General features: G+C 36.0%; 14 protein-coding genes across 14 annotated transcripts; 6 read left to right on the forward strand and 8 right to left on the reverse strand.

The window, feature by feature from the left end:
* Positions 1–28: 28 nt before the first annotated feature.
* On the forward strand, positions 29–1,342 carry EIN_497460 (thermostable beta-glucosidase; the record flags this gene model as incomplete). The annotated part of the gene is made up of 1 exon (XM_004261309.1): positions 29–1,342. A coding segment is annotated over one exon (1,314 nt), but the record flags the coding sequence as incomplete, so codon positions are not given.
* A 673-nt stretch (positions 1,343–2,015) lies between these two features.
* EIN_497470 (hypothetical protein) lies at positions 2,016–3,200 on the reverse strand (the record flags this gene model as incomplete). The annotated part of the gene is made up of 1 exon (XM_004261310.1): positions 2,016–3,200. One exon carries the CDS (start codon positions 3,198–3,200, stop codon positions 2,016–2,018), a length of 1,185 nt encoding a protein of 394 aa, XP_004261358.1.
* Positions 3,201–3,477: 277 nt separating this feature from the next.
* On the reverse strand, positions 3,478–4,443 carry EIN_497480 (protein arginine N-methyltransferase, putative; the record flags this gene model as incomplete). Its single annotated transcript, XM_004261311.1, has 1 exon — positions 3,478–4,443. The coding sequence occupies one exon, from the start codon at positions 4,441–4,443 to the stop codon at positions 3,478–3,480; it is 966 nt and encodes a 321-aa protein (XP_004261359.1).
* Positions 4,444–4,689: 246 nt separating this feature from the next.
* Positions 4,690–7,050, reverse strand: EIN_497490 (hypothetical protein; the record flags this gene model as incomplete). Its single annotated transcript, XM_004261312.1, has 1 exon — positions 4,690–7,050. The coding sequence occupies one exon, from the start codon at positions 7,048–7,050 to the stop codon at positions 4,690–4,692; it is 2,361 nt and encodes a 786-aa protein (XP_004261360.1).
* Positions 7,051–7,359: 309 nt separating this feature from the next.
* Positions 7,360–9,697, forward strand: EIN_497500 (replication factor C large subunit, putative; the record flags this gene model as incomplete). The annotated part of the gene is made up of 2 exons (XM_004261313.1): positions 7,360–7,362; positions 7,412–9,697. 2 exons carry the CDS (start codon positions 7,360–7,362, stop codon positions 9,695–9,697), a joined length of 2,289 nt encoding a protein of 762 aa, XP_004261361.1.
* Positions 9,698–9,751: 54 nt separating this feature from the next.
* On the reverse strand, positions 9,752–10,591 carry EIN_497510 (hypothetical protein; the record flags this gene model as incomplete). Its single annotated transcript, XM_004261314.1, has 1 exon — positions 9,752–10,591. One exon carries the CDS (start codon positions 10,589–10,591, stop codon positions 9,752–9,754), a length of 840 nt encoding a protein of 279 aa, XP_004261362.1.
* Positions 10,592–10,869: 278 nt separating this feature from the next.
* Positions 10,870–12,476, reverse strand: EIN_497520 (hypothetical protein; the record flags this gene model as incomplete). The annotated part of the gene is made up of 3 exons (XM_004261315.1): positions 10,870–11,764; positions 11,809–11,897; positions 12,012–12,476. The coding sequence occupies 3 exons, from the start codon at positions 12,474–12,476 to the stop codon at positions 10,870–10,872; spliced, it is 1,449 nt and encodes a 482-aa protein (XP_004261363.1).
* Positions 12,477–12,772: 296 nt separating this feature from the next.
* Positions 12,773–13,976, reverse strand: EIN_497530 (hypothetical protein; the record flags this gene model as incomplete). The annotated part of the gene is made up of 2 exons (XM_004261316.1): positions 12,773–12,899; positions 12,988–13,976. 2 exons carry the CDS (start codon positions 13,974–13,976, stop codon positions 12,773–12,775), a joined length of 1,116 nt encoding a protein of 371 aa, XP_004261364.1.
* Positions 13,977–14,337: 361 nt separating this feature from the next.
* Positions 14,338–14,925, reverse strand: EIN_497540 (hypothetical protein; the record flags this gene model as incomplete). The annotated part of the gene is made up of 1 exon (XM_004261317.1): positions 14,338–14,925. The coding sequence occupies one exon, from the start codon at positions 14,923–14,925 to the stop codon at positions 14,338–14,340; it is 588 nt and encodes a 195-aa protein (XP_004261365.1).
* An 843-nt stretch (positions 14,926–15,768) lies between these two features.
* EIN_497550 (hypothetical protein) lies at positions 15,769–16,824 on the reverse strand (the record flags this gene model as incomplete). Its single annotated transcript, XM_004261318.1, has 1 exon — positions 15,769–16,824. The coding sequence occupies one exon, from the start codon at positions 16,822–16,824 to the stop codon at positions 15,769–15,771; it is 1,056 nt and encodes a 351-aa protein (XP_004261366.1).
* Positions 16,825–17,142: 318 nt separating this feature from the next.
* Positions 17,143–18,066, forward strand: EIN_497560 (bromodomain containing protein, putative; the record flags this gene model as incomplete). Its single annotated transcript, XM_004261319.1, has 1 exon — positions 17,143–18,066. The coding sequence occupies one exon, from the start codon at positions 17,143–17,145 to the stop codon at positions 18,064–18,066; it is 924 nt and encodes a 307-aa protein (XP_004261367.1).
* A 422-nt stretch (positions 18,067–18,488) lies between these two features.
* Positions 18,489–20,222, forward strand: EIN_497570 (hypothetical protein; the record flags this gene model as incomplete). The annotated part of the gene is made up of 1 exon (XM_004261320.1): positions 18,489–20,222. The coding sequence occupies one exon, from the start codon at positions 18,489–18,491 to the stop codon at positions 20,220–20,222; it is 1,734 nt and encodes a 577-aa protein (XP_004261368.1).
* A 1,110-nt stretch (positions 20,223–21,332) lies between these two features.
* Positions 21,333–21,984, forward strand: EIN_497580 (hypothetical protein; the record flags this gene model as incomplete). Its single annotated transcript, XM_004261321.1, has 2 exons — positions 21,333–21,607; positions 21,660–21,984. 2 exons carry the CDS (start codon positions 21,333–21,335, stop codon positions 21,982–21,984), a joined length of 600 nt encoding a protein of 199 aa, XP_004261369.1.
* A 239-nt stretch (positions 21,985–22,223) lies between these two features.
* On the forward strand, positions 22,224–22,338 carry EIN_497590 (Hypothetical protein; the record flags this gene model as incomplete). The annotated part of the gene is made up of 1 exon (XM_004261322.1): positions 22,224–22,338. A coding segment is annotated over one exon (115 nt), but the record flags the coding sequence as incomplete, so codon positions are not given.
* Positions 22,339–22,340: the final 2 nt, after the last annotated feature.

Consider the following 22,340-nt stretch of genomic DNA (forward strand, 5'->3'; position numbering starts at 1 on the left):
TGAACGTGGCCACACTCTACTAAGAAAGAGAGTTGATGAGTCCGTTGAAAAGATAATTCACTTCACAAATGCCATAAAACCACGTCGCGTCGAGGTCAATGCAAAGGAAGTCGCACTACGTGTTGCAGAAGATGGGTGTGTTCTTCTTAAAAACAGCGGCGAAACATTACCACTCAAAAATATTAAAACAGTTGGACTGTTTGGTACAGGCGCATATGGTCCATTTGTAAGAGGTATAGGAAGCGGTCAGACTCATCCAAGTCATGTAGTGAGTCTAAAAGAATCATTTGAGAAGCGTGGAATTCATTTGGAGGACAACATGAACGGGGGCTACTCCAAGTACCTCATTGAACAGAACAACAGGACGTATGAGACTTACATGAAAACGTTTAACTTTTTCTTGGACTACGACGAACCTGTCTTGAAAGACGAGTCCGTCGCGGTTTGTGCGAGCACCAGTGATGTTGGTCTATTTGTGCTCAGTCGAATTTCAGGCGAATTCCGCGACCGAAAAGATGTGTCGTTCCGCCTCAGCGATCACGAGAGAGATGCCATTAAAAAGATGAGTCATCACTATCACGCGAAGAATAAGAAAGTGGTAATGATTTTAAACATCTGTGGCCCCATTGAGATTGAATCATGGATAGATTTAGTTGATTCAATTATAGTAGTTTGGCTGAATGGTGAGGAGCATGGAAATGCAATAACTCATGTTCTTTTCGGCGATGTCAATCCATCAGGGAGATTGCCTCTCTCATTTCCCGAAAATTTGGCCAATATTCCGTCACATTCATTCCCTGGCAATCCAAGAGACAATCCAAATGAAGTGATTTATGATGAAGATATATATGTGGGATACAGATATTACACGTCGTTTGAAAAAAGGTGCAGTTTCCCGTTTGGCTTTGGATTGAGTTACACGGAATTTGAATATTCAGTTCCAATTGTAATTCTCGACAAAAAGAACATCACATTCTCCGTCAACGTTAAGAACAATGGGAAGTGTAATGGCAAAGACGTCGTGCTGTTCTTTGTAGCACCTCCCAAAAACACAGAATTCAAAATGCCTGTCAGGGAACTTCGTGGGTTCGCGAAGACGGATCTTATTAAAATTGATAGCTCTTTTACTATTAATATAACTAGAAGTTACAGAGACCTGTCTTCCTTCGACGAAAAGAGTCACAGCTGGATACTACATAAGGGAACATACAAACTGGAATTATGCAAAGATGCGAATACAATCATAAGAACAACCGAATTTATCATCGACAAGGAAATCATTACTCAGAGTTCCAGAAGTTACTGCACCCCTCAACATCCTTTCAACGTTCTTTCGAAGTAAGACTTATTGACATTTAAACCATATTTATAATTATATTACTATAATTATAGTTCTTTTTCTATAAGTAATTGATTATAAGAAATATCAACAATAAACTATAATTATAGAATACTTGTTGCAAAAATAATAATATAATGGCATTGAAATAATGAGGAGATTTTCTACTGAAAAACCATTTCTTATTAATTTTTCAATTGATATGGTTTAGTTAATTTCCAATCAGATTTCAAAATTGTAATCTTGCAAAACATAGAAATAAAAACAAATAATCGAAAGTTTTTGAAAAGAAAAAGAACTGAAAATCAAAATGAACGAGCCCGAAATTGCTGTCGAAGTTGAGACTATGCACCGTACTTCTCCAAAACAAAGCAAAAAGAACTTCGGCAGCCTCACTCGTGGTGGCGCACAAACACAAACAGGCAGCCAAAAAGGTCTCAGAGGAATACCACAAAACAGACAATTCTTCGACTCCGCAGAGTACTCGATGCACAAAGAAGAGCAAAAAAAGAAAGAGGAAGAGACCAAAGGGGAGGTGAAGGACCAAATTGAAATTAAGTGAATTTGTTCTTTTGTGTTACTATTTTTATTTTATATTTCAACTATATATTGTGGTTTATTTTATATGGTACTACCAATTAAAGTATAATAAACTATAGTTATTTCTTTTCACAATTCACATGGAAAGAAAGACACAATTCCCAAAATCAAAAGTCTTCTGGCGCTTAACTACAAACACATCGCACCACCCAAAGCCAAAACCTTCTGGTATACTCACAACCATTACCCCTCGGCCTTTTCTATCTGGTTTGACAGTTTCATGGTTGATGTAAACTTTACTACTTTCTCCTAAAGCCTCTGAAGATCCTCTGAGTGTAAGTTGTCCACCACAACGACAAAAACGAGGAGAGACTTCAAACCAAAACTTCTCTTTGTTTTGTGTCGTTTCTTCTTCTTCTCTTGCAAGTCGTTCATTCATCTCTTCATCAGAGACGTCAACAATATCGTCGCTGTCGGAACAGATTTCGTCGGTCTGACCATATAAATTGATAAGGTTGGCGCACGACGTTTCATTAAACACGTCTATTACCTCTATTTTTCCGCGCCTTAAATCACATTTCGTTCCGTCAATACAGAGCATGTCATTTTCGGGTTTTATTGCCTTGAATTTTTCTATAAAAGATTGTAAGATAGAAACACTGCTTGTCATTTCTTCAATCTCTAAGAAAAAAGCATTCGTCAATCGTTCCACCGATTTAATCATCTCTTCTTCATCTCGTGTTTTTTCTTTTTGAGAAAAATTGAGAAATTTTTTTTTGTCGAAAAAACTTTTGAGCTCAAAAAATTTTGAGATCCGGTCTTTCGTTTTACATATAAAATAGGGATTGATGACATCGTTGTTACTTTCGAGCATTATATACTCGTTTGAAATCTCTAGGAGAGACGTGTGAATACATTGGATTTGTTGTTTACTCTTGTATACCTCGTTAAACGTCTTTTGGATCTGAGAAATCGGTTTCACTTCTTTCATTTTTTTTCGCCACATCACTTTGTCCAACACCGTTCCACACATTTTACAAACGGCAACTTCTCTCTCACTCGAGATTTTTATGGTGGAACAACAACTCTTGCAAAGCAACTTTCCGCAAAATTGACAACTCCTCTTTCCGTCCAAAAAAACACTAAATGATGAGTACCTCTCGCAGCAAACTTGACTTTTATTCTCGTTTTTTTCTGTTTTAATTCCTTTTCCAGTAAGGACATCATCCACCATTCTGTCAATTTCAATCTCCTTTGCTTGTAATTCGTTATTTCTCATTTTGTTAAAAATTGGCGTGAGTTGTTCTCTTCTCTTAAACATTTTTTTCTTTTTTAATTTTTTAAATATCTAATAATCATTCAAAAACATCATTCTTTTTGGTATAACTATTTGTAAAATTTATAGTTAAATTTATCATATAAATAATACTCATATTTTTTTGTGTGTATGAATTTATTGTATTATACTTATAAATTTATTAAATTATTACTATAAAATTCCTTTTTTTGAAAAAAACAATCTTGGGACAAGTATAATATACAATAGTTTTATAAACCATGAAAGTGGTCAAGTAGAAAGCAACATCAATACAACACAATTAGTTCAAAAAATAGTTCATCTGATACAAGACGTTATTTTTAGAGAAGTTGATAGAGATGTCGAGATTTCTCTGATTAGTTGCGTTTTGTTTGCAGACGTATATTCCGCCGATTCGATCTCCCATCTCCATTTTGAGAGGGTATTTTAAAAAGAAGAGTGTTTGTTTCCAGTGAGTTGATTGTCCCGGTTGAGTTGTCAAGATTGAGTGATGATCAAAAAAGCAGTCAAAGTAACAACAAAATCCACTCATTTCCGTCTTCCTTGTCACTGTAATTTCAAACGGTGCCGAGAAATTGACTTCGTCTCCAACCATAGTTTCCAAGTTAAGATCCGCCACGACCGTTCGCGTCGTGACCACTCGATTTTCCTTAATGTCCTTAATGACTGCTTCCATCAGTGGGAGATTTTCTGTCAAATCCATATCTCCATATAATTCGCAAAATGTTTTTCTTTTTGTTATATATTCCTCATTGCCTTCGATTCCGCAGATGAAGAGGTGGCACTTGTTAGGTAACATGACGGGCTCTTTTCTCTCTTCTTTAAGAAATCTCCTTGCTGTTAAAACACTCGAAAGCATTCCTTCAAACAATAAATTGTATCCCATCCACTCACTAACTATTATATCTACCTTCTCAGGAACTTCTATATCTTCTACACGACCTTGTATCACTTGAATCACTTTCTCATAGTTATTATGCCGAACTATATACGCTGCAAACCCAGCTATATCACTCATCTCTATCGCATACACTTTCTTCGCTCCCGCTTGCGCAGCAAACAACGACAAGATCCCAGTCCCACATCCTACATCTAAGACTACTTTGTCTTTACAGTAATACTCTATCGCTTCTTTATACGTCTTCGTTCGATGCTCGTCGTTTATCATCTCTTCATGAATGTTCGTGTGCGAGTAACTAATCCAATAATATTGCGAATCTCCCATCGCACTCTCCTCCACAGCCATTTCTCTTTTTTTTATTTCCAGTTAGAAAAGTTGATTATAGTATTATTATAATAGTATAATAGTATAATTATATTATTATTATTATTATTATTATTATTATTATTATAATATAATAATATTATTATTATTATAATATTATTATTATAATATTATTATTATAATATTATTATTAGTTTTACTATATTTTTTTCATCAAATTGATCAATTCAAACCAAATCAAAGATCAAAGCAAACCTTTTCACAAACTCACTCAGTTACAAGCCTTGCCTTCTCATATGTAGTCACGAGCGTTTTAATTCGACGCAACAAGAACTCTCTTTGTTTTTCTGGCTCGCGCATCCCAGAAAGGTTGAGAACTCCGCCAATGATATAGTCTGTCATATATAAGTCTGGCACATTCATTCCCTTCTCACCAATTAATATCAGTAACGTCACATCACACGATGAGTCCCACATTAAACACACGTCTTCTGTTGGATAAGGCAAGACCATTGTTCTGTTCTTAACTATTTGGACTGCTTTGTGGATGACGTCATAACTCCTCACATTCTCCTTCACGTCTGCGGGAAAGGAACTCGACATCATTAAGTCGACCACCAGTTGTTGCATCTTCTGCTTTGTCAATGGGACAAATTGCGCAAAGTCGATGTCCCAGTTATTGACGTCCCTTCCAAATCTCTTCAACGCACTTTCAATAGTGATCAGCCATTGATTTGTCATCTCAACACTCATCATCGGCGCGTGTTTCTTGATGATCGTATGCAGCGCATTTTCCGTGATATTCTCTTCCGACGTCTCAGACATGTCTTCCTCCGCCTCTTTAGTCTCCGGAATTGGAATATTCGGAAGTTCGTTTTTGAGGCGTTGATTCTTCTCAAACGTCGATTCTTTCAATTCAATAAGTTCCTTTTGTTTCACTTCATTGGTGACATTCAACTCAGGCAATGTGGTACTCAGCCGTTCTTTATTATACATATGTGGGGGTCCTTTTCTAATGTGTTGAACAGGCTTTAAATTCGCTTCTTTAGTAATTCCATTTGTATTTGCAAGTGTCGTCTCAATCCCTTTCGTGGAGTCATTCACATGAGTTTCTTCTATCAGGGGTAACTCATTCAATTTGTCCTTTTCCTCCTTTTCGTGAACTTCTTTCATCGGGTTGTCCTCATTCACAATTTCCATTGGCGTATTTGCAACATGATCGTCCACATTTAAATCAAGACTTATCGTTGGACTCTGATGAGTACTATTAATAGTATTATTAATAGTATTAGTATTATCTATTGGTTCTATTTCCATCTTCTTTTCCTTTCCACCTTCTGCCATTTGCGTTATGTTAACATCCTTTTCTTTCTCTTGAAGTGTTTCACTTCCTTTATCACTCCCACGTTCCGGCTGTTTGTTCATCACAGGAACTTCACTGACTTGTTTTGGTGATATTTCATTCTCTTTAATTTCATTTTTCTTACTCAGACGGGTGTCTTCTTCTTCTTTCCGGTGCATCTTTTCTTCACTCATTTGATTTGTCATATCCTTCTGATTCTCCTTCTCACTCTCTTCAGTCTTCCCTTTCTTTGCTTTGAATGAAACTTGCTTGCTCCTTTCTTTGTTCTCCTTCCGCTCATTCTTCTCTTCCACCTTCTCACTCTTCTCCTTCTCTTCTCTCGCCCCAATTGGCTTTGCAAAATCCTCATAATTCCCTTCTAAAATAGTTGGCGTTATTATGAACTTCTTCTCAAAGTCAAACACAATCGCCATCGACTTCCCATCAATTTCAAGCACCAACTGTCGGGTCATCTCATCTTTAAATGGGAGGTATTCATTCACTAAGATCGCATCATCTATCGGCGCAAGTTCTCCTCGATACCCATAATCAAATTTGTCCATTTTCAACATCTTCCCGTACACCATCAGTTCTTGTTGTGGCGTCAGTTCCTCGTCCATCTCGTTCATCATCGTCGTGATCTCGTCGATACTTTCTTTCACCGACAACTCAAAAACTATCAAATTCTTCTTACAGAGCATTTTATACTTCTCTTTGATGTCATCTTCAAACAAAGGCGAATAGCTATTCCCTATATCAATCACTATATCTATCGAACTCAAATTCAATTCGTCTGAGTTACTTAACGTGTTCACACAGACAAGCCACGAATTCCGTTTAATCTCACCTTCCGCAAATTCACTCGCATTCCTCCGATAGACAGAAGTCAACCCACTCGTCTCGGTACATTCTAATAACTTCGACACAACCCGGTTCTTCCGCGGTTTCGTGTCTTTCGAAATGACATTCCCATCGTACTTCTTTGCTATATCAACAAGTGTCCGGTGGTGCATCCCTAAGACAGCAACTTTCATTTTCGACAATTTGTGGATCGATTTGAGAAGTCGAAGAACAAAATCAAGTTTACAACTCGGGACGCTGTCGTATTGACAGAGAATGGGGTCCGTTAAGAACTTCTTCATCTTCTCAAAGGTGTTTTCAGTTATCTTATTGCGGATGGCGGAACTGGTCATTTTGTTGTAGATCTTCCGTTGTTCACCCTTCATCCAGATATATGTGTCGATGTATTTTATATAGTACTCTGTGGCATCATCTTCTGGTTCCATCTGTAATCATTTCTAGTTTCCTTTAAATATATCTTTTTTGGGTCTTGTTCGTTCCGCCTCCAGATATAAAAGGTGTTGATTTTTTTCATTAAAGGTTTTAATGGATTTATTTTATTATATGGTATAGTTTCTCATTTGTGTCATTTTATTTGCATTTTGAATAATAAACTTAAGTAATTGAGTTAACAAAATAACTAAAATATAGTAAAATTATTTTAGATAATTAAGGTGGGATTGAAAGGAAAAAATTGCTTATAAAAAAAGTGACATTTTTTTTTATTATTAATTTTGAACTAAAAAATAAAAAAAATGGTTTGTCTTTTTCTTTACACACAAAACGTATGATGGTCTAACTCGAAAGGACAAGTGGGTAATTCGAAAGGGTGGCCCGGCAAAAGATGGAGCAAAAACTTTATCTGAAGACACAAAAGCAAAAACAAAGAAAGACGAAACGAAAGACCAAAAAAACAAAAAAAATGTAAAAGATGAAAAACAAGTAAAACCTTCTTCTGAAAAGGAATTCAAAACACCATCTCGTAAAACCTCAAAAAAGAAAGTCAAAAAAGTTTCCAAAGTGAAAAATGAGAAGGAGATTGAAAATGACAAAACGAACGAACATTTAAGCGATGAAAATTCTGAAGAAACGTCGAGCGATGGCGACTCGATCAAGTCAACTAAACCGAAAAAGTCTTCAAAAACAAAGTCGACTTTGGTCATTGTCAAAACAACAACACCAATTCAACAAGTCAAAAAGGTAAAGCCTAAGGCAGTCAAGACGACACACTTTACACCATTTTCACACGACACAACTGCTAAGAACAAAGGATCCAAATTTGTTCCTAAAGGAAAAGGAACATTTTTCGGAGAGGATGAATTCGAGCGCAAAAATTTTGTGTTGACAGGAGTCTATGAAGAACTGGACAGAGACGAGATGAAGAATTTTATTCAAGACTTCGGAGGAAATGTCGCCACTTCAATCAGTGGGAAGACTCATGTCATAGTGGCAGGTGACGACGCTGGACCGTCCAAACTTGCAAAAGCACAAGAGAAAGGGTTGCTTGTGTGGAGTGAAGACGATGTTTTAAACTACGCGATTAAGAAGTTGGGGATTACTGACACTACAATTAAAAGTACGTCGGGAACCACTGAAAATGGTGGAAAGGATAAAGGCGAAGTAAAGATATTATCTGTGAACAATGACAACGACATTTGGACGGAGAAGTACCGACCACAGACAATCGAAGACCTCGTCGGCAATAAAACCCAAGTTATGAAGTTCAAGAAGTGGTTAGAATCGTGGAAGAACGTAATACCAGACAGACAAGCGGTTTTGTTGGCAGGATCTCCGGGTGTTGGGAAGACGACAACCGCAAAAATACTTGCCCGGGTGATGGGGTACAATGCTGTTGAGTTCAATGCGTCAGATGTAAGAAACAAGAAAAGTGTCAGTGCTGAGTTGAAGAAAGTGTTGCTTAACGGACAGATCAGTCGTGGAGAAACATACAAACCCGCTCTTGTGATTATGGACGAAGTCGACGGAATGTCGTCTGGTGATCGAGGTGGAATTGCTGAACTTGTCCAATTCATCAAGAAGACTACATCACCAATTGTTTGTATATGCAATGATGTGATGGACAAAAAGATGCAATCATTGGTCAATGTCTGTGAGACAATTAATTTTGTGAAGATCACACCCAACGACTTGGAAACGCGTTTGAGTGTGATTTTAAAGAACGAAAATATCGAAGTCGCGAGCGAAAAGATCGAGGAAATTGCAAAGAAGTCGCACGGCGATGTGAGGTACGCGATCAACGTGTTGCAAACTTTCTGCAAATGTGGAATGAGTATCGGTGAAAAGAACGAGGATGTCGACTACATCGAGATTATCCCGACGCTTATTACACAATATTGGAAGACAAGTTTCAACGAAAAGATCAACCTATTCTTTATGGACACTTTCATGGTGCCGTTTTATTTACACGACTCTTTGTGGAGGGGGCAGCAGTTGAGTCACTTAGGAAAGGCGTTGCAATCATTCTGCCTTGGTGATATATTCCAAAACTGTGTGATGAAAACTCAGAACTGGAAGCTGATGCCAACTAGTGGGCTCTTTAAACTTGGGATAACTACATTCTACGGGCAGACGAAGAATGGCGCAATGAAGGTCATGTTCCCGAAAACACTCGGGAAGGTTAGCAAGAGAAAAGGAAACCAGACTCGGGTTAACTTGGTAACTTCGAAGCTGCCAGGACGGTTTTTGACGAACAGATCCTTTGCAGCCAGACCAATGATGTACATTAGAAACACGATAATGAGAGTGATGGAGACGGATCCCAAAAAGGCTGCATTGATTGCACAGCACTTTGGCATTGAAAAGCTTGTTTGGGACGAGTTAGTAAAAATTGGCACGTCACTCGAAAAGACTGAATTATTTAAAGAAGTCTCGACAGGCAAAAAGGCTCAATTTACGCGAGAACTAAAAGTGCTGACGACAGGTATTGTCTCAAAGGGAAAGAAAGGGAAAAACACCAAAAATGAAGACGACGACTTAGGAAATCCCGACATTGATCTTGGGGAGATGAGTGAAGATGATTATGATTATCAAGACGACGCACCAGAATATATACCAGACGATGAAATTTTTTGATTCAATTTAAATCTTGATTATCATTTCGCACACAAAACAAGAACGCCACTAGAATTACATCATTTCAATACAAACAATTTCCTGAAACGTCCCACCCTGAGAAAAGTACTTCTTGAAGTTAAGAGACTTATCGTCTAAGCATGTGTATTTACTCAAGTCGTGAAAGAAATACGTGTAGTCTGTTTTAAACACGGCACAATGTTTACACGTTAAAACTCGGTCAACGTACTCATCGCTTGCTCCTACTGCGAACGTGATGTCGCTCCAATTAATTCTTTTCAGTCTGAATGGTTGTACCCCCGTTGAGTGTTTGAGCATTCCCAAGAAGTGGTTTTTAGCGTCCAGAAACGCCGGACCTGCCGATGGCTGTTTTGGGATCGGGTCTCCAAAGTACAAGACGATGACATTCTCCTTATCGTACTGCACCAAGAAACATGTGTTTTTGTGCCCTTCGCATTTCTTCATCAAATCTCTTTTCGACATTCCGTCTCGAGATGACCAATACAGTATTTCGTATTTTGTTTTATCTGTCCATCGTTTGAGTAGTTCAATTTCGTTCGTGCTAATCGCAATCATCTCTGGGACTGTTTTAGCAACAAGCCGCGCAAAACTTTGTTTCGAGAAGAGTTTGAGGGTATCAACAAAGTCGCGCATTTTATCCACCTCAAATGGTGTAACCAAACCTGGCATGTCAAAAAGACTTGTTTTGACCGTTTCAATTTCCATTTTATTGATTTTCTCTTTCTTCTCGCAATTATCGATCGCTTCAACTTTTAAAAAACAGTCTTGGTTCTCTGTAGACTTGTTTAGACTGTTTTCATCGTTTTGTGATGTTGTAAAACACTGAGAACACGAGATGTTAATCACCCCATTATTTGTGATATGGACGTTCATCAAATAGACTTTTCAGTGGTTTTTGGTTTAATCCTGTTTAGTTCTTTGATAGTATTTTTACTAGATAAATTGATACTCCAAAGAAAATCACAAAGAGACAATATTTTGAAAAAGAAAAAAAATTGACAAAAATCAAAAATAATAAAAAATTCGGTCATTTTCCAAAATTAGAAAAAATTTCTCTTGAAACTTACAAGAACAATTGGGGGTGTTATTAACTGTACTAGAAAATAACATACAGCAAACTATAAAAGTATAAAAAAGTGAAATACAAAAAATTATTCGATCAAATCGTCAGAATTACCGTTCACATCGACAGAGTCTGAACTTGTGTCTTCTCCAGTGATTTCATGTCCGTCGTTGACGTTAATTCTGGATGTTGACAATGTGACTTTCACTTTTTTAATCAAATTTTCGTTCAAACTGTCGGGTCTGGCAGATGATGATGCCTTGTCACTGACATCACTCAACACTAAGTCTTGCTCCTTAAAACTTGGTGTTGCGTCTTCACGTCTCACCTCCTTGGTTTCCTTCCTCTTCTTATTCTCGTTCCTCTCGACGATTTTGTAAATCTCTTTAATAACGTAGTCCGCGTCTTCCTCATTAAAATTGATTAAGCAACTCATGTTCCCCTTCCCAACCGAGATTTTGGAATTCCCCCGTTTCCGCATTTCGCGTTTGGCCTCAGAGGTGATTTCCAAAACGTCACTCTCCTTCTCAATTTTCAAAGCTTTTGTGTCCGTTCGTTCCGCCTCTTTCATTTTCTCAACAAAGAAATCCTCGGAGATTGTGTTATCAAATTGTACACGTGTTGAGGTTGCAATCTTTGAAAGCGTATTCTCAATTTCCTCCAAATTGACTTTCTCTCCATCAATATAGAGATCTTGCCCAAACTCAATCGACGGTAAATTACGAAGAAGAAAGTCCTTATAGTTTGGCGAGTTGTTGTTTTTGAAGTTGACACGTGTCAGTGTAAACATTTTATTGAAAACGCCGTTCACCGTTTCGTCAATTACAATCTGATTATTTGAGAGGTCGATCTCTCGGAGATTGTAAAATAAACAGACGTCACGAAGGGTTGTCAAATTGTTGTGTGAAAGATTTAAAAGTGAGATTGAGGGAGGAACAACAACACGTATTTTTTTAACTTTGTTTTTAGAAACGTTTAGTTGACTTTTTGTGAGACTTTTTGAATGTGATTTCATGAAAAAACAAACTCAAGAGGTCGTTCTTCGATGTTTTCAAGTACTTCTATTTTGTTGTCTTGCAGATCCAAAATTTTCAGATGAGGGAAATTTTCTTTTGTCTTTTTATAAATGATGTTTGGATTTTTGTTATTCAAAATGCTATTTCATTTTATTGAGATTGAAAAAGACGGAACGACATAATATTTAAGCAACAAAAATAAATAGAAACAAACGAAGATAAACGGAGGTATCGACGGAACTCCGCATTTTCTGATAATGAGCTTCGTAAGGTTTGGCCACCTCAACGAAATCGCATCGAAATTGAATTTTGAAGATTCGACTTTAAGTGTTTGAAGCTTTTGTGAGACCACCTCGTAACTCAACGGAGTTTCTCTATTTGTGATATAAAGAGTCGTTAAAGGACAGTTCGCACAGAATGAAAGACTTTTAATATCCTCCTCGTGTTGTTTACCCTTTGACCCAATTTCAATTCTTTTTAAATATTTGAACACATCATCTTTTGTGACCTTTTCTACGTCTGAATCGCCGTATTTGTCATACCCAATTCCACTTAAAAACATTGCCATTGGAAAACCTATTTTTAAAACTCCTTTGAGGTACGACATATCACCAAGTTCCTCCTCAAAGTACCTCACAACGCCGTCTTGAAAACAATCGATCCGACGTTTCTGTTCCATTCTTTTTATCTTTTTTCGTTCCCAATTGGATCTTTAAAATTATTTTCATTTTAAGTTTTATTCTATTCTAATAATAAATAATTTTTGTTTTTTCAAATACTATTTCTATTAAATTGATTATGATATAATATAAATATAATATATATATTATTAGTTTTATTAAAACGTCAAAAACTTAAACACTTCTTTTTATTGTTTTTCAAAACTATTTATATAGCTTTTCAATGTGTTATGATTTTTGAGATTTTTCAAACTGTAATTAAATGAACTACTATACTTTTTAACAACTTTATAATTTAATTGAAATTTTTATCCAACAGCAATGTTTTCATTCTACAAATAACATCATTTTGCCATCCCCAACATTTTTGCGCCATCTCACAAAAGTGCTCTGTCTCTTCTTTAGTCCAATTTTTACTCACTCTATCTGTCATTTTTCACAATCTCGCAGCTTATGACGGAACAACCGAACATTTAAGGAGGAAAGATTGAGGAAAGAAATACAACAAACACAAGGAAAATGGACTGGATGTCTTCGGACAGTTCACCCCAATCCGATAAACCACAGTCAACTTCGTAATCCTTGTAAAATGATAAGAAGGCGAATACCTCGTCTGGTGTGAACGGCGCGGTTAATATACTGAGGAAGACTCGAAGGCGTTTGTCAGAAGAATTAAACCCCCAACAAGTGAACGCAACAAACACACCCTTGACCAACTCGCTCCATTCAACCTTAAACTCCTTTGCTATCCTCAGTATTAAGTCTGCGGCATGGATAATACCTTCATCGTCTGTCCCTAACAACAGGTGTATTTGGTCGTCAAAAATCTCTTTACCACCAATAAAACTTGCGAAGTCGTCTAAATCCTCATCGCACATTTGTTGATATCCAAACTTTATAAAGTCGGCATCATCCCATTGCTTCGTCGCTTCTTCCATGATGGTGTAAAAATAGTACTCGCTATTATTTTTACCCAATAATTTCAGTAGTTTTTCAAGTTGGTATTTATCCATCTTCTTGCAGGTGGAGAGAAAGTCATTCATCTTCTTTTTAACCTCCTCAACTTTGGAAACTTCCTCCTCCTTTTGTTTGATTGCCTCGATCTTTATTTTTTCCTCCTCTTCAATTTTGATACGTTCCTTTTCCTTCACTTCTAACCCGTTTTTGAATGCTTGAAATCCCATTTCCAAAAATGGAACTGTCTCGTCAGCTAATACCCAGAATTCATCAGGGTCACTTTTGAATTTAACAACGTTTTTCTTCTCTTTAGCGTCATACTCGACGTTCATCGTTGTCGTTCCTTTAAGTTCGATGACATCTTTTGGTTTTTCGTTCTGGGAGTTCTTGTCGAAAAAGATGATATACGAGTTCTTCCACACTAAATACCGTTTTTTCCATCTCTTCTTGAACATGACGGTGACACTTCCGTCCATTAAAAAAGGTCTTTTAATTTGGCTCAGCGGCTTTGTCTTCAAAGTCTCCAAATCACCACCTTCCATCTCGGGTCAGATCTCAAAAATTTCAAGTTCAAAAAATGTTTTTTTCTAGTTCAAACGAGTGTTTTTTCCCGATTTTTTGGTTATTTCAATGCCTTTATTTAATTAATAGCAACTTTTATTTATTTCAAATAAAATAATTATTCGAAATAATAAAATACTTCTTTTTATTTTTCTTGTTTTAATTAAACCATATTTATAATTTATTTTGTTATACATTATAATTTTCATTAATTCTAGAAATGATAGTAATTATTACTAAACAAATTCAAATCTTATTTATAGACTATAAATTATAGTTATCAATATCAACGAAACTATACTAAAACTATAAAAATACCAACGACGAACTCTATTTAAGACATCAAGTGTTGTTGATTTCCTTAAACAAATTGAGAGCTGAGTTCAAAGTATTAACAAGTTGTGGGCTTTGATCTTTCAGCAAGTCACCAGCTTTTTCAAAGTCCCAAGCTTTCATCTTTGCTTCCCATTCCCGTAACTCCTTTTTGACATTTTCGAATTGAAGGTTCTTCGACTCGAAAGCGGAGAGTCCGATGTTGATTGCGTTGAGTAGTCTGAGGCATTCTTGGACGTCATAATTTTCTAAGTATATTGTGTCGTTGAGCCCCAATATATTAATAACAATTTCAATGATTAAACGCCCGTTTGCTATTACTCGGTGCTCCTTAATCATTGGTTTGCCTTTTGTGAGTCGATTCAATGACATCCCACGTGGGATGTCATAGTCTTCATAAAATTGTGTGATGGAGGTGTATCCACATGTCGGGAATATCCTCTCATATCGGTCAAACTCCTCTGTGCACTGTTTCACATACGTCTCATAATCTATTAAACTCTTCACAAATAAGTTCTCTAGAAACTCAATTGACATCACAGTCGCATATAAGTCCGTTTTGTGCTCAACTCGTTTCCTCTCGTCTTCAAGCTGCATGTCTATTTTTTGTAGTTCATTTTATTATACAAATAGTAAATGAAATTTACTATTTGGAATTGAAGTGGTCTAAGTGTTTTGGTTTTGAATGTCATTTCCATTTTTTTTCAATATTGTCATATAAACTAGTTACTATATTATAACATAACTATATACATTAATATAGTATTACTATAGTATTAATTAATAATATTTATTATTATTACTTAATAATAATAAAGTTTTATTTAATCTATATATTTATTATAACAATCTTGTTTGATTCTGTACAAAATAGATAAAGATTTGTTGTTATTATAACCAAAAGAAAATCTCAATCATAAAGCATGGACTCTGCCTTATCAAGACTTTTATTTATAAATATTAGTTAATAAAAATATTAATATTTTAATATTTTTATTAATATTTTTAATATCTTGAATATGATTGAAACAAAATTCAAGTGGTTTAAAAATAAGGAAATTACACGTTTATTAAATACGTTTCCCGTTTTTTTAAAGTTTATTATTCTCATATCATTACACAGGCCAAAAGGGGAAAAACACCAAAAATGACTATATATCCCTAAAAAAACTGGTCAATTTGAAAACAAGGGCGTTATTTTAAGTGTTAATGAATTAAAACTGAAATAGATTTTAATGGTTTTGGGTGGAATTGATTCAACCATATACTAATTTATTTAAGTTAAAATTTAACTATAAAAGTCTGACATAAAAACATACGACAAAGTTTAACATAAAATAAGATGACCATATTACTTAATCCATATGATTAGAACATATTAAAGTCATATACATCCAATAAGTGTCGATATATCATTCAAATAACAACAATCAACAAATCTTAATTCTTATCTTGTTGGATATGTAATACTTCTGTTGGAACCTCGACATGAAGTGGGTTCTTTTCTTCGTCATGATTTAAGTGAGTGTCTTGTATTAATGTTTGAGCTGTCAGTGTATTATTTCCCCCAATAGAATTTTGGCACATTTGATACAAGACGTATCTTTTAATTTTCAATGGGATATTCCCCCCGACACCGGTCAATGCATTTTCAATTCCATTATACTCAAAACACTTTTGTACACAATAATACGACCCTCTCTTCCTCTTTCCTATACAAATATCTTTCTCCCCAAACACACACAGCGATCGTTGTTTCTGTTTACAGAATACAAAAGCTTTATCTGCGCATTCTTTCTTCATTTTAAACATCAAAGGGGACTCAAGTCTTCCTTTCGTATTGAAAGTGAACACAAAAGCGTTCTCATCTTTGACATAAACTCCCTGTTCATGTATCGACTCTTTAACATATCCCCCGTATTTCTCGCCATCAACACTCTCTATCACAAATAACAAATTGCTCTTCCCGACAATATCCGCCTTCAGAAAATTGTTCTTTTTGTCCGTCGATGGGTACGAATCAAAGATGACCTTCTCGACAAGTAAATTCGTCCACTTTTGGATCAAAATCGTCTCACTCTCATTCATCATTAACGGCGCCTCTTTAATCCCATCAAACCCAATTTCGATTAAATCACCTACTACATCTTTGTCATAGATCACTCCCAACTCCTCTTTCCGCTCACTATTCTTCCGAAGTTCGACGTCAAGACGAATCTCCTCCGTCGAGTTTCCGATGAATGTCGAGATCGCTTTGACGGCTATCGAGACGTTCTCGATGTTCCGTTGCAGCGATTCGACCTTCCGTGTTAACTCCGTTCGCCGATTCTCAAGCTTTTGTAATCGTTCGGAAGGAATGTCAGCTTCATTCAAATCGGTGTGTTGAAGTTTCAAGAGGTACATCTTCAAGTCGTTTTTGATGATTTCAAAGGAGACATCTATTCGGGGATTTAAGGAATCAATTGTACTAATGAATTTCTGTGTTGTCTCCTCCATTTCTCTCTTTCTATTCCATTTTATCAAGTTTCTCTCATTTCATTGTGGTTTCATTCTCCTTGTTTTTACTATTATTTATAGCATTTGTTTTCTTCGGCATGGATTTTATCGGAATTTGTTTTTTTTTGTCGAACACTGAATGCCATCGAATACTTTCGTAGGAGAGTATTTCATTTCCTATAAAAATGCTGTTCTTAGCAAGACAACTGAAACACAAAGCAGACGAAGAAATCCCAAAAAATTAAATAACACAATTTGAACTTAAAAAATGTTATTGTGACCACACAAAAAGTTCGAAGCAAACAATTAAATCTTTCAATGGAGAACGCTAAAGGGGGGATTCAGTCGATAGAAAATGCTGTTCGACAGTCGAGGAGGCGAGTGACTCGTTCAATGACACCAGCAGAGGTAGTAGAAGAGCCTCTCCCGACACAACCGAAACCAGAAGTCCTGAGTCATAAAGATAAAGAAAGGTGTCAACGGCTTATAAATGACTTAGAGAAGACAGAAGGGTGTGAAGTCTTTATGGAACCCGTTGATCCGATTCAATGGAATATCCCGCAGTATTCCGAAATCATTAAGACACCTATGGATATTGGAACAGTCAAAGTGAAGCTTCACAAAAATTTCTATCCCAGTCGCGAAGACTTTGTCGCGGACGTACGTTTGACCTTTCAAAACGCTATGACCTTTAACCCGCCCGACAACCCAATTCACAAAAACGCTAAATTCCTCTTAGCGATGTTTGAGAATCACAGTCGGCATGAATTCAGAGACAAAGTTAAGAAGACTAAACTCATGAAAGAAGACGATGAAGATGACGATGAGGAAGACGAAATCAAAATCGAAGATGAAGACGGAGATGGTGAAGACGAAATTGTAAGTAAAAAACCCCGTAAAGCTAGAAAGGATGGAAAAAGTCCTAAAGAGATCAAAGAAGTCAAAATCGAGCTCATCGAAAAGGACTTCAAAGAAAAGGCAGAGAAGAAACGGGAGACCCGCGCTCTCTCCCGCATCGATAAAAAATATTTGGCGGAAAAACTGCAAGATGTCCCTCATGACGTCCTCAATGACGTCGTCGATATCTTAAAACTCGAGAAGGAAAATATCTCAAATAATACTATCACTATTAACTTCGATAACTACAAATATAAGGATTTGAAGGCCGTTGTGGCTCTTTTTAGACAACTCGACACCCAAAAACAAGAGCTGTCTGACTCTATTAAGTCGTCCGAGGAATAACTCGTTGTGTGTTTGTCTTCTTTTGTATCTTTTTCTATTCAATGCCAAAGAGTTTGAAATCGTTCAAAGACTTTTGGGTTTCTTGTCTTTTTTAGCTACAGTCTTCTTTGAAAAATGGACAATCTCACTTTTTTGGTTATAGTTTATGTTATAGTTTATGTTATAGTTTAATTTTAATTTGATAATACTATTAGTAAAACTATACAATCTAGTAATTTCAAAGTTTTTTTATTAGAATAATACTATACGATTACAATTCTATTGCAACTATAACGGTTATTTTCTTATCAAAAAACAAAATAAAGACAAAAGAAGACATAAAAATGCTGAAGAAAACAAAAAACGAATTTTTGTTCCGATAAAAAAAAACGACGAAATAATGACCAGTGGACGAAACCCTTTTTAGGGCAATATAATCCCATATGAAGCGACATCAGAGTGTTTTCCAAGACAAACGGAAAGCGAAGAAGCAACTCACACAAGAGGAAGTTCGAGTGAAACAATGGTTCAACGAGAGAGCACGACAGAAAAAGGATATCTTCAACATCAACAACGACGACGAACAAGAAGAAACATTTACCCATGGAGGTGAAAGTCTCTCCACCACCAAATATGGGTACATCGATGTTCCCGAGAACGTCGACCAAGACGTCGAGGCTGAACAGGTTGATCTTCAAACTTCCAATCGCCCCGACACACGGGGACGGTATGAAATCATGATAGAGAATTCGAAGATGCGAAAAGAGGAGAAACGTGTCCAACGCGATCAACAGGAAACTCGTCTCGATTACTTGGATAAGAACTTGGACGAGGTCTATTCAATTGCAAACCCACGACAGAGAGGCGACGACAACGAAGGTGATGACTATGCAATCCTCTTGCAAAAAATGATCAGCGACAAAACAAGATCTACCGCCGATCAGGTAGAACAAGACACCGAAGAGGCGCGGATAAAGAAGATCCAGCTCGAGGTCTCCAACATTAAAGAGCGTAACGCAAAGATATTCGAGGGCGCTTTTCTGTCCCGTCATAAGGTGTCGGGGAACACCACGGAGGAATTTGCGGACGTCGACGATATGTTAGGGAAAATCGAGGATGAAGATATCGTTGATGTTATCTATAAAATCGGAGATGGGTATAACTGGGGAGCCAAAGTTGATGATCAGGAAACACTTGCGAAACAAGCTGGAATTGTTTTAGATGGAGTTGAGGAATTAGGAGTTCTGAAAGCGACTCAAGGCCTTCAAGCATTTGTTGGGGAGATTTTGAATCGTCGAGAAGAAATGATGAGTATTGTTATTGATAATGTTTTTCAAAGTGTTCATTGGGAAGAGGACGAAAAGACTATAAAACAATTGGCGGTTTTGATGCGAGTTTGGTCAACGTCTGACTTTGGCTCGATGATTTTAATGAAAATTATGGACTTTTTGGGCGGACTTTTTACGGGAATTGCAGTCGGAAAGAGATTACCGTTACAGTGTGCCGGGGCGATCTTGTTGTCAGAAGTGTGCGAAACAAAATTTTTACCGGAGTTTTTTAAATTTCTGAGAGAGGCGTTTGAACTGGTAAAAGAAGCCAAGACGGGAGAGCTTGTCAAGTTTGATTCGGCTTTGAATCTGGAAGGTGAGGAACTGAAAGGATATGCAAAGAGAGTTGTGATTGAGATAGTGACACGAATTGTCAAAACGAAAAGAACTGAAAATACGATTCGCAATGCGATTTTCAAGATTGTGGATGAGATGCGGGAGATTGATGGGTGCGAAACGATCATCGCGGAGTGGGATAAAAGCGATGAGGATCTTGGATTTACATTCACAATTGTCCCACGCACCCCTGTACCGATGATTAGAATGTTCAACCCAAGAATCAACACGACGGACCTTCTCAAAGAGCGCAAAGAAGTCAAGAAAAAGCTCAAGAAGGAAACAAGAAAGGCACAGAAGAACGAGGAAATTATCACCGACCACGTGGTCAAACAAAAACAACATGAAGAAAACATCCAACGCGAAAAGCAGAAGAAGGCTTACGGTCTTATTATTAACGAGCTTCAGCAACAGGCGAACGAAGTTAAGGAGATGCAGTATCAATCGTTTGCCGGGCCTGATAAGTTTGGGAGAAAGAACAAAAAGAACTTCAGAAAGAAAATTAAGTATTGATTGGTTAGTTATGTTTGTTGGTTAGTTGAGACGCAGTTTGGGGAATGAGACATTTCGATTTGAACTTATGAACTATTCGTTGATGATTATTTGTCGAAATTATTGTAAGAAATGAAGTTTAAATACTTAGTTTTATATTATTACTATTATAATGATTTTTACGTACTATTTGATATTATAGATAATAATATAGTTTTAATTTTATAATTATTTAGTTCGAATTATTTAACCCATTTTGGGTTCAAATTTTCATGTATCATTTTTAATAATATATTTTGTTATATAATATAATACAATTTAATAGTACAACACATTTTGCTCGTTAAACAAAAACTCGTTATTATTTCAATTTGTGTAAATTTTGCAAATGGTTCAAATTTTTCATTTCGGGGTTTCTTTTGCCCGATATTGATGCAATACAACCCGTTTTTTCTATCTTCCCATTAAAACAACATCAAAAACTAAAATCACAAATATATATTTAATATACTATATATTATAAGATATTTTTGAAGTTTGAGTAACAAACGCATTTTTGGTATTAACGAACAATCGATTTTTTTGAATTATTGTTTTGATTTTGAGCTATTTGTATTTAAATTTTAAACTAAATTATTGTAAAAAAACGGGAATGCCTGACAAATCTGAATTTGCTGCGTAATTGTAATTGTCTTATAATTTATAATAAATAGTAATAATTATAATAAAAATTGATATTATTTATAAAAATAGTTTGGGTTGTATACACTTTGAGTAAAAACGGGAAATTTTATAACATTTTAAACCAACAAAAAACAAAAAAATCTCATCAAAGTACTCCCACAACCGCACAGAAAAAGTGGCTGATGGAACTTGCTGTTTATACAAAAAAATCAAAAATATATTGCCCATTTTACCTTTTCTTTCATCTGTTGTTTTTACTATAAATTAATAGTATTAAAACCTATAATTAACCAAACGAAACTGTTCTTTCTAAAAATACATTTCAAATTGCCGCCCGAAATCTGCTCAAAAAATGAATGAAGCTTCTATTGCAATAAAAATTCACTACTAGCCTGCTGTGTTTTTTTCGCCCTTATTTAAACTGAACTACAAAACTGATGAAATCAAATGACCACGTTCGTTCCGGCGTCGCCAAAATCATGCGAAGATTGTGATTTTGACAGAGTGATCCGAAAAGTAGACGAGCTTATTCATTCGTCAAAAGAAATTCTCTCAATTCTTGCCCCCAAAAAGATTGAAGAGGTTCTCAACGCAAAAACTTTTGAGGAACTCATTATCCTTGTCTATCCTCTCTTCTTTGATTTGTATAGAAATCCGTCTCTCTCAATTTTGTACAAGCAAAAACTCTATGACTTTTTTATAAGAATCACAAACCGCATCAAGTTTGTCTCTTTTTCATTGGCAGAACGAAATAACATTTTAAATAACAAAAAGTATGTTCTTCAGTTCTAATGAAGTTGGCGATGAAGCAAATTGCTGTGAGTTTCTCTTCAACTTACAGAAGATGGACACGTCACGTAAGATGAGTATCGATCACATGTTAGATCCGCTTTGTTTTAATACTCAAGCTGCTTTGATCAAGAAGGAGAAGTTGAAGAACTTAATGAGCTCTGCCAATTCATATCAAACTCAAGCCGTATATATGCTTCTTGCTGAAAGAATCAATGGGTGGAATTTCGAGGTTAATATCGACACTTTACCTCTCTCTGTTGTCAACGAAATGCTCGATATCTTCGACAACACTTCCTTTGTGTGTTAACTCTCTGTTTATTTTTGTTATTCAATTGTACTACTATCATATAGTATTTATTACTACTATTTATTTATATATATATAGTAGTTATTAGTAATATTATACTATTTGATATTCATTATAGTTTTCAATTCCAATTTGCTTTATTGAAATTTTTTTTGAATTCCAAATTGCGAAAGTTTTCAAGTCGGTTGTTGCAAAATGCTAGTTTAAAGGAACTAAAATAATAGAAAAAAAAACATTCAATGCACCCGTCACCTCCTCCGAAACCAACACCAAAAGCTCCAAATAAACAAACCCCTTCTATTCCTTTAAGAAGAGCACCGACACAACCTCTCCAACAACCTTATCAATCAAATCCA

Source organism: Entamoeba invadens, assembly GCF_000330505.1.
Source record: "Entamoeba invadens IP1 unplaced genomic scaffold scaff_1105074724605, whole genome shotgun sequence".
NCBI lineage: Eukaryota > Evosea > Mastigamoebida > Endamoebidae > Entamoeba > Entamoeba invadens.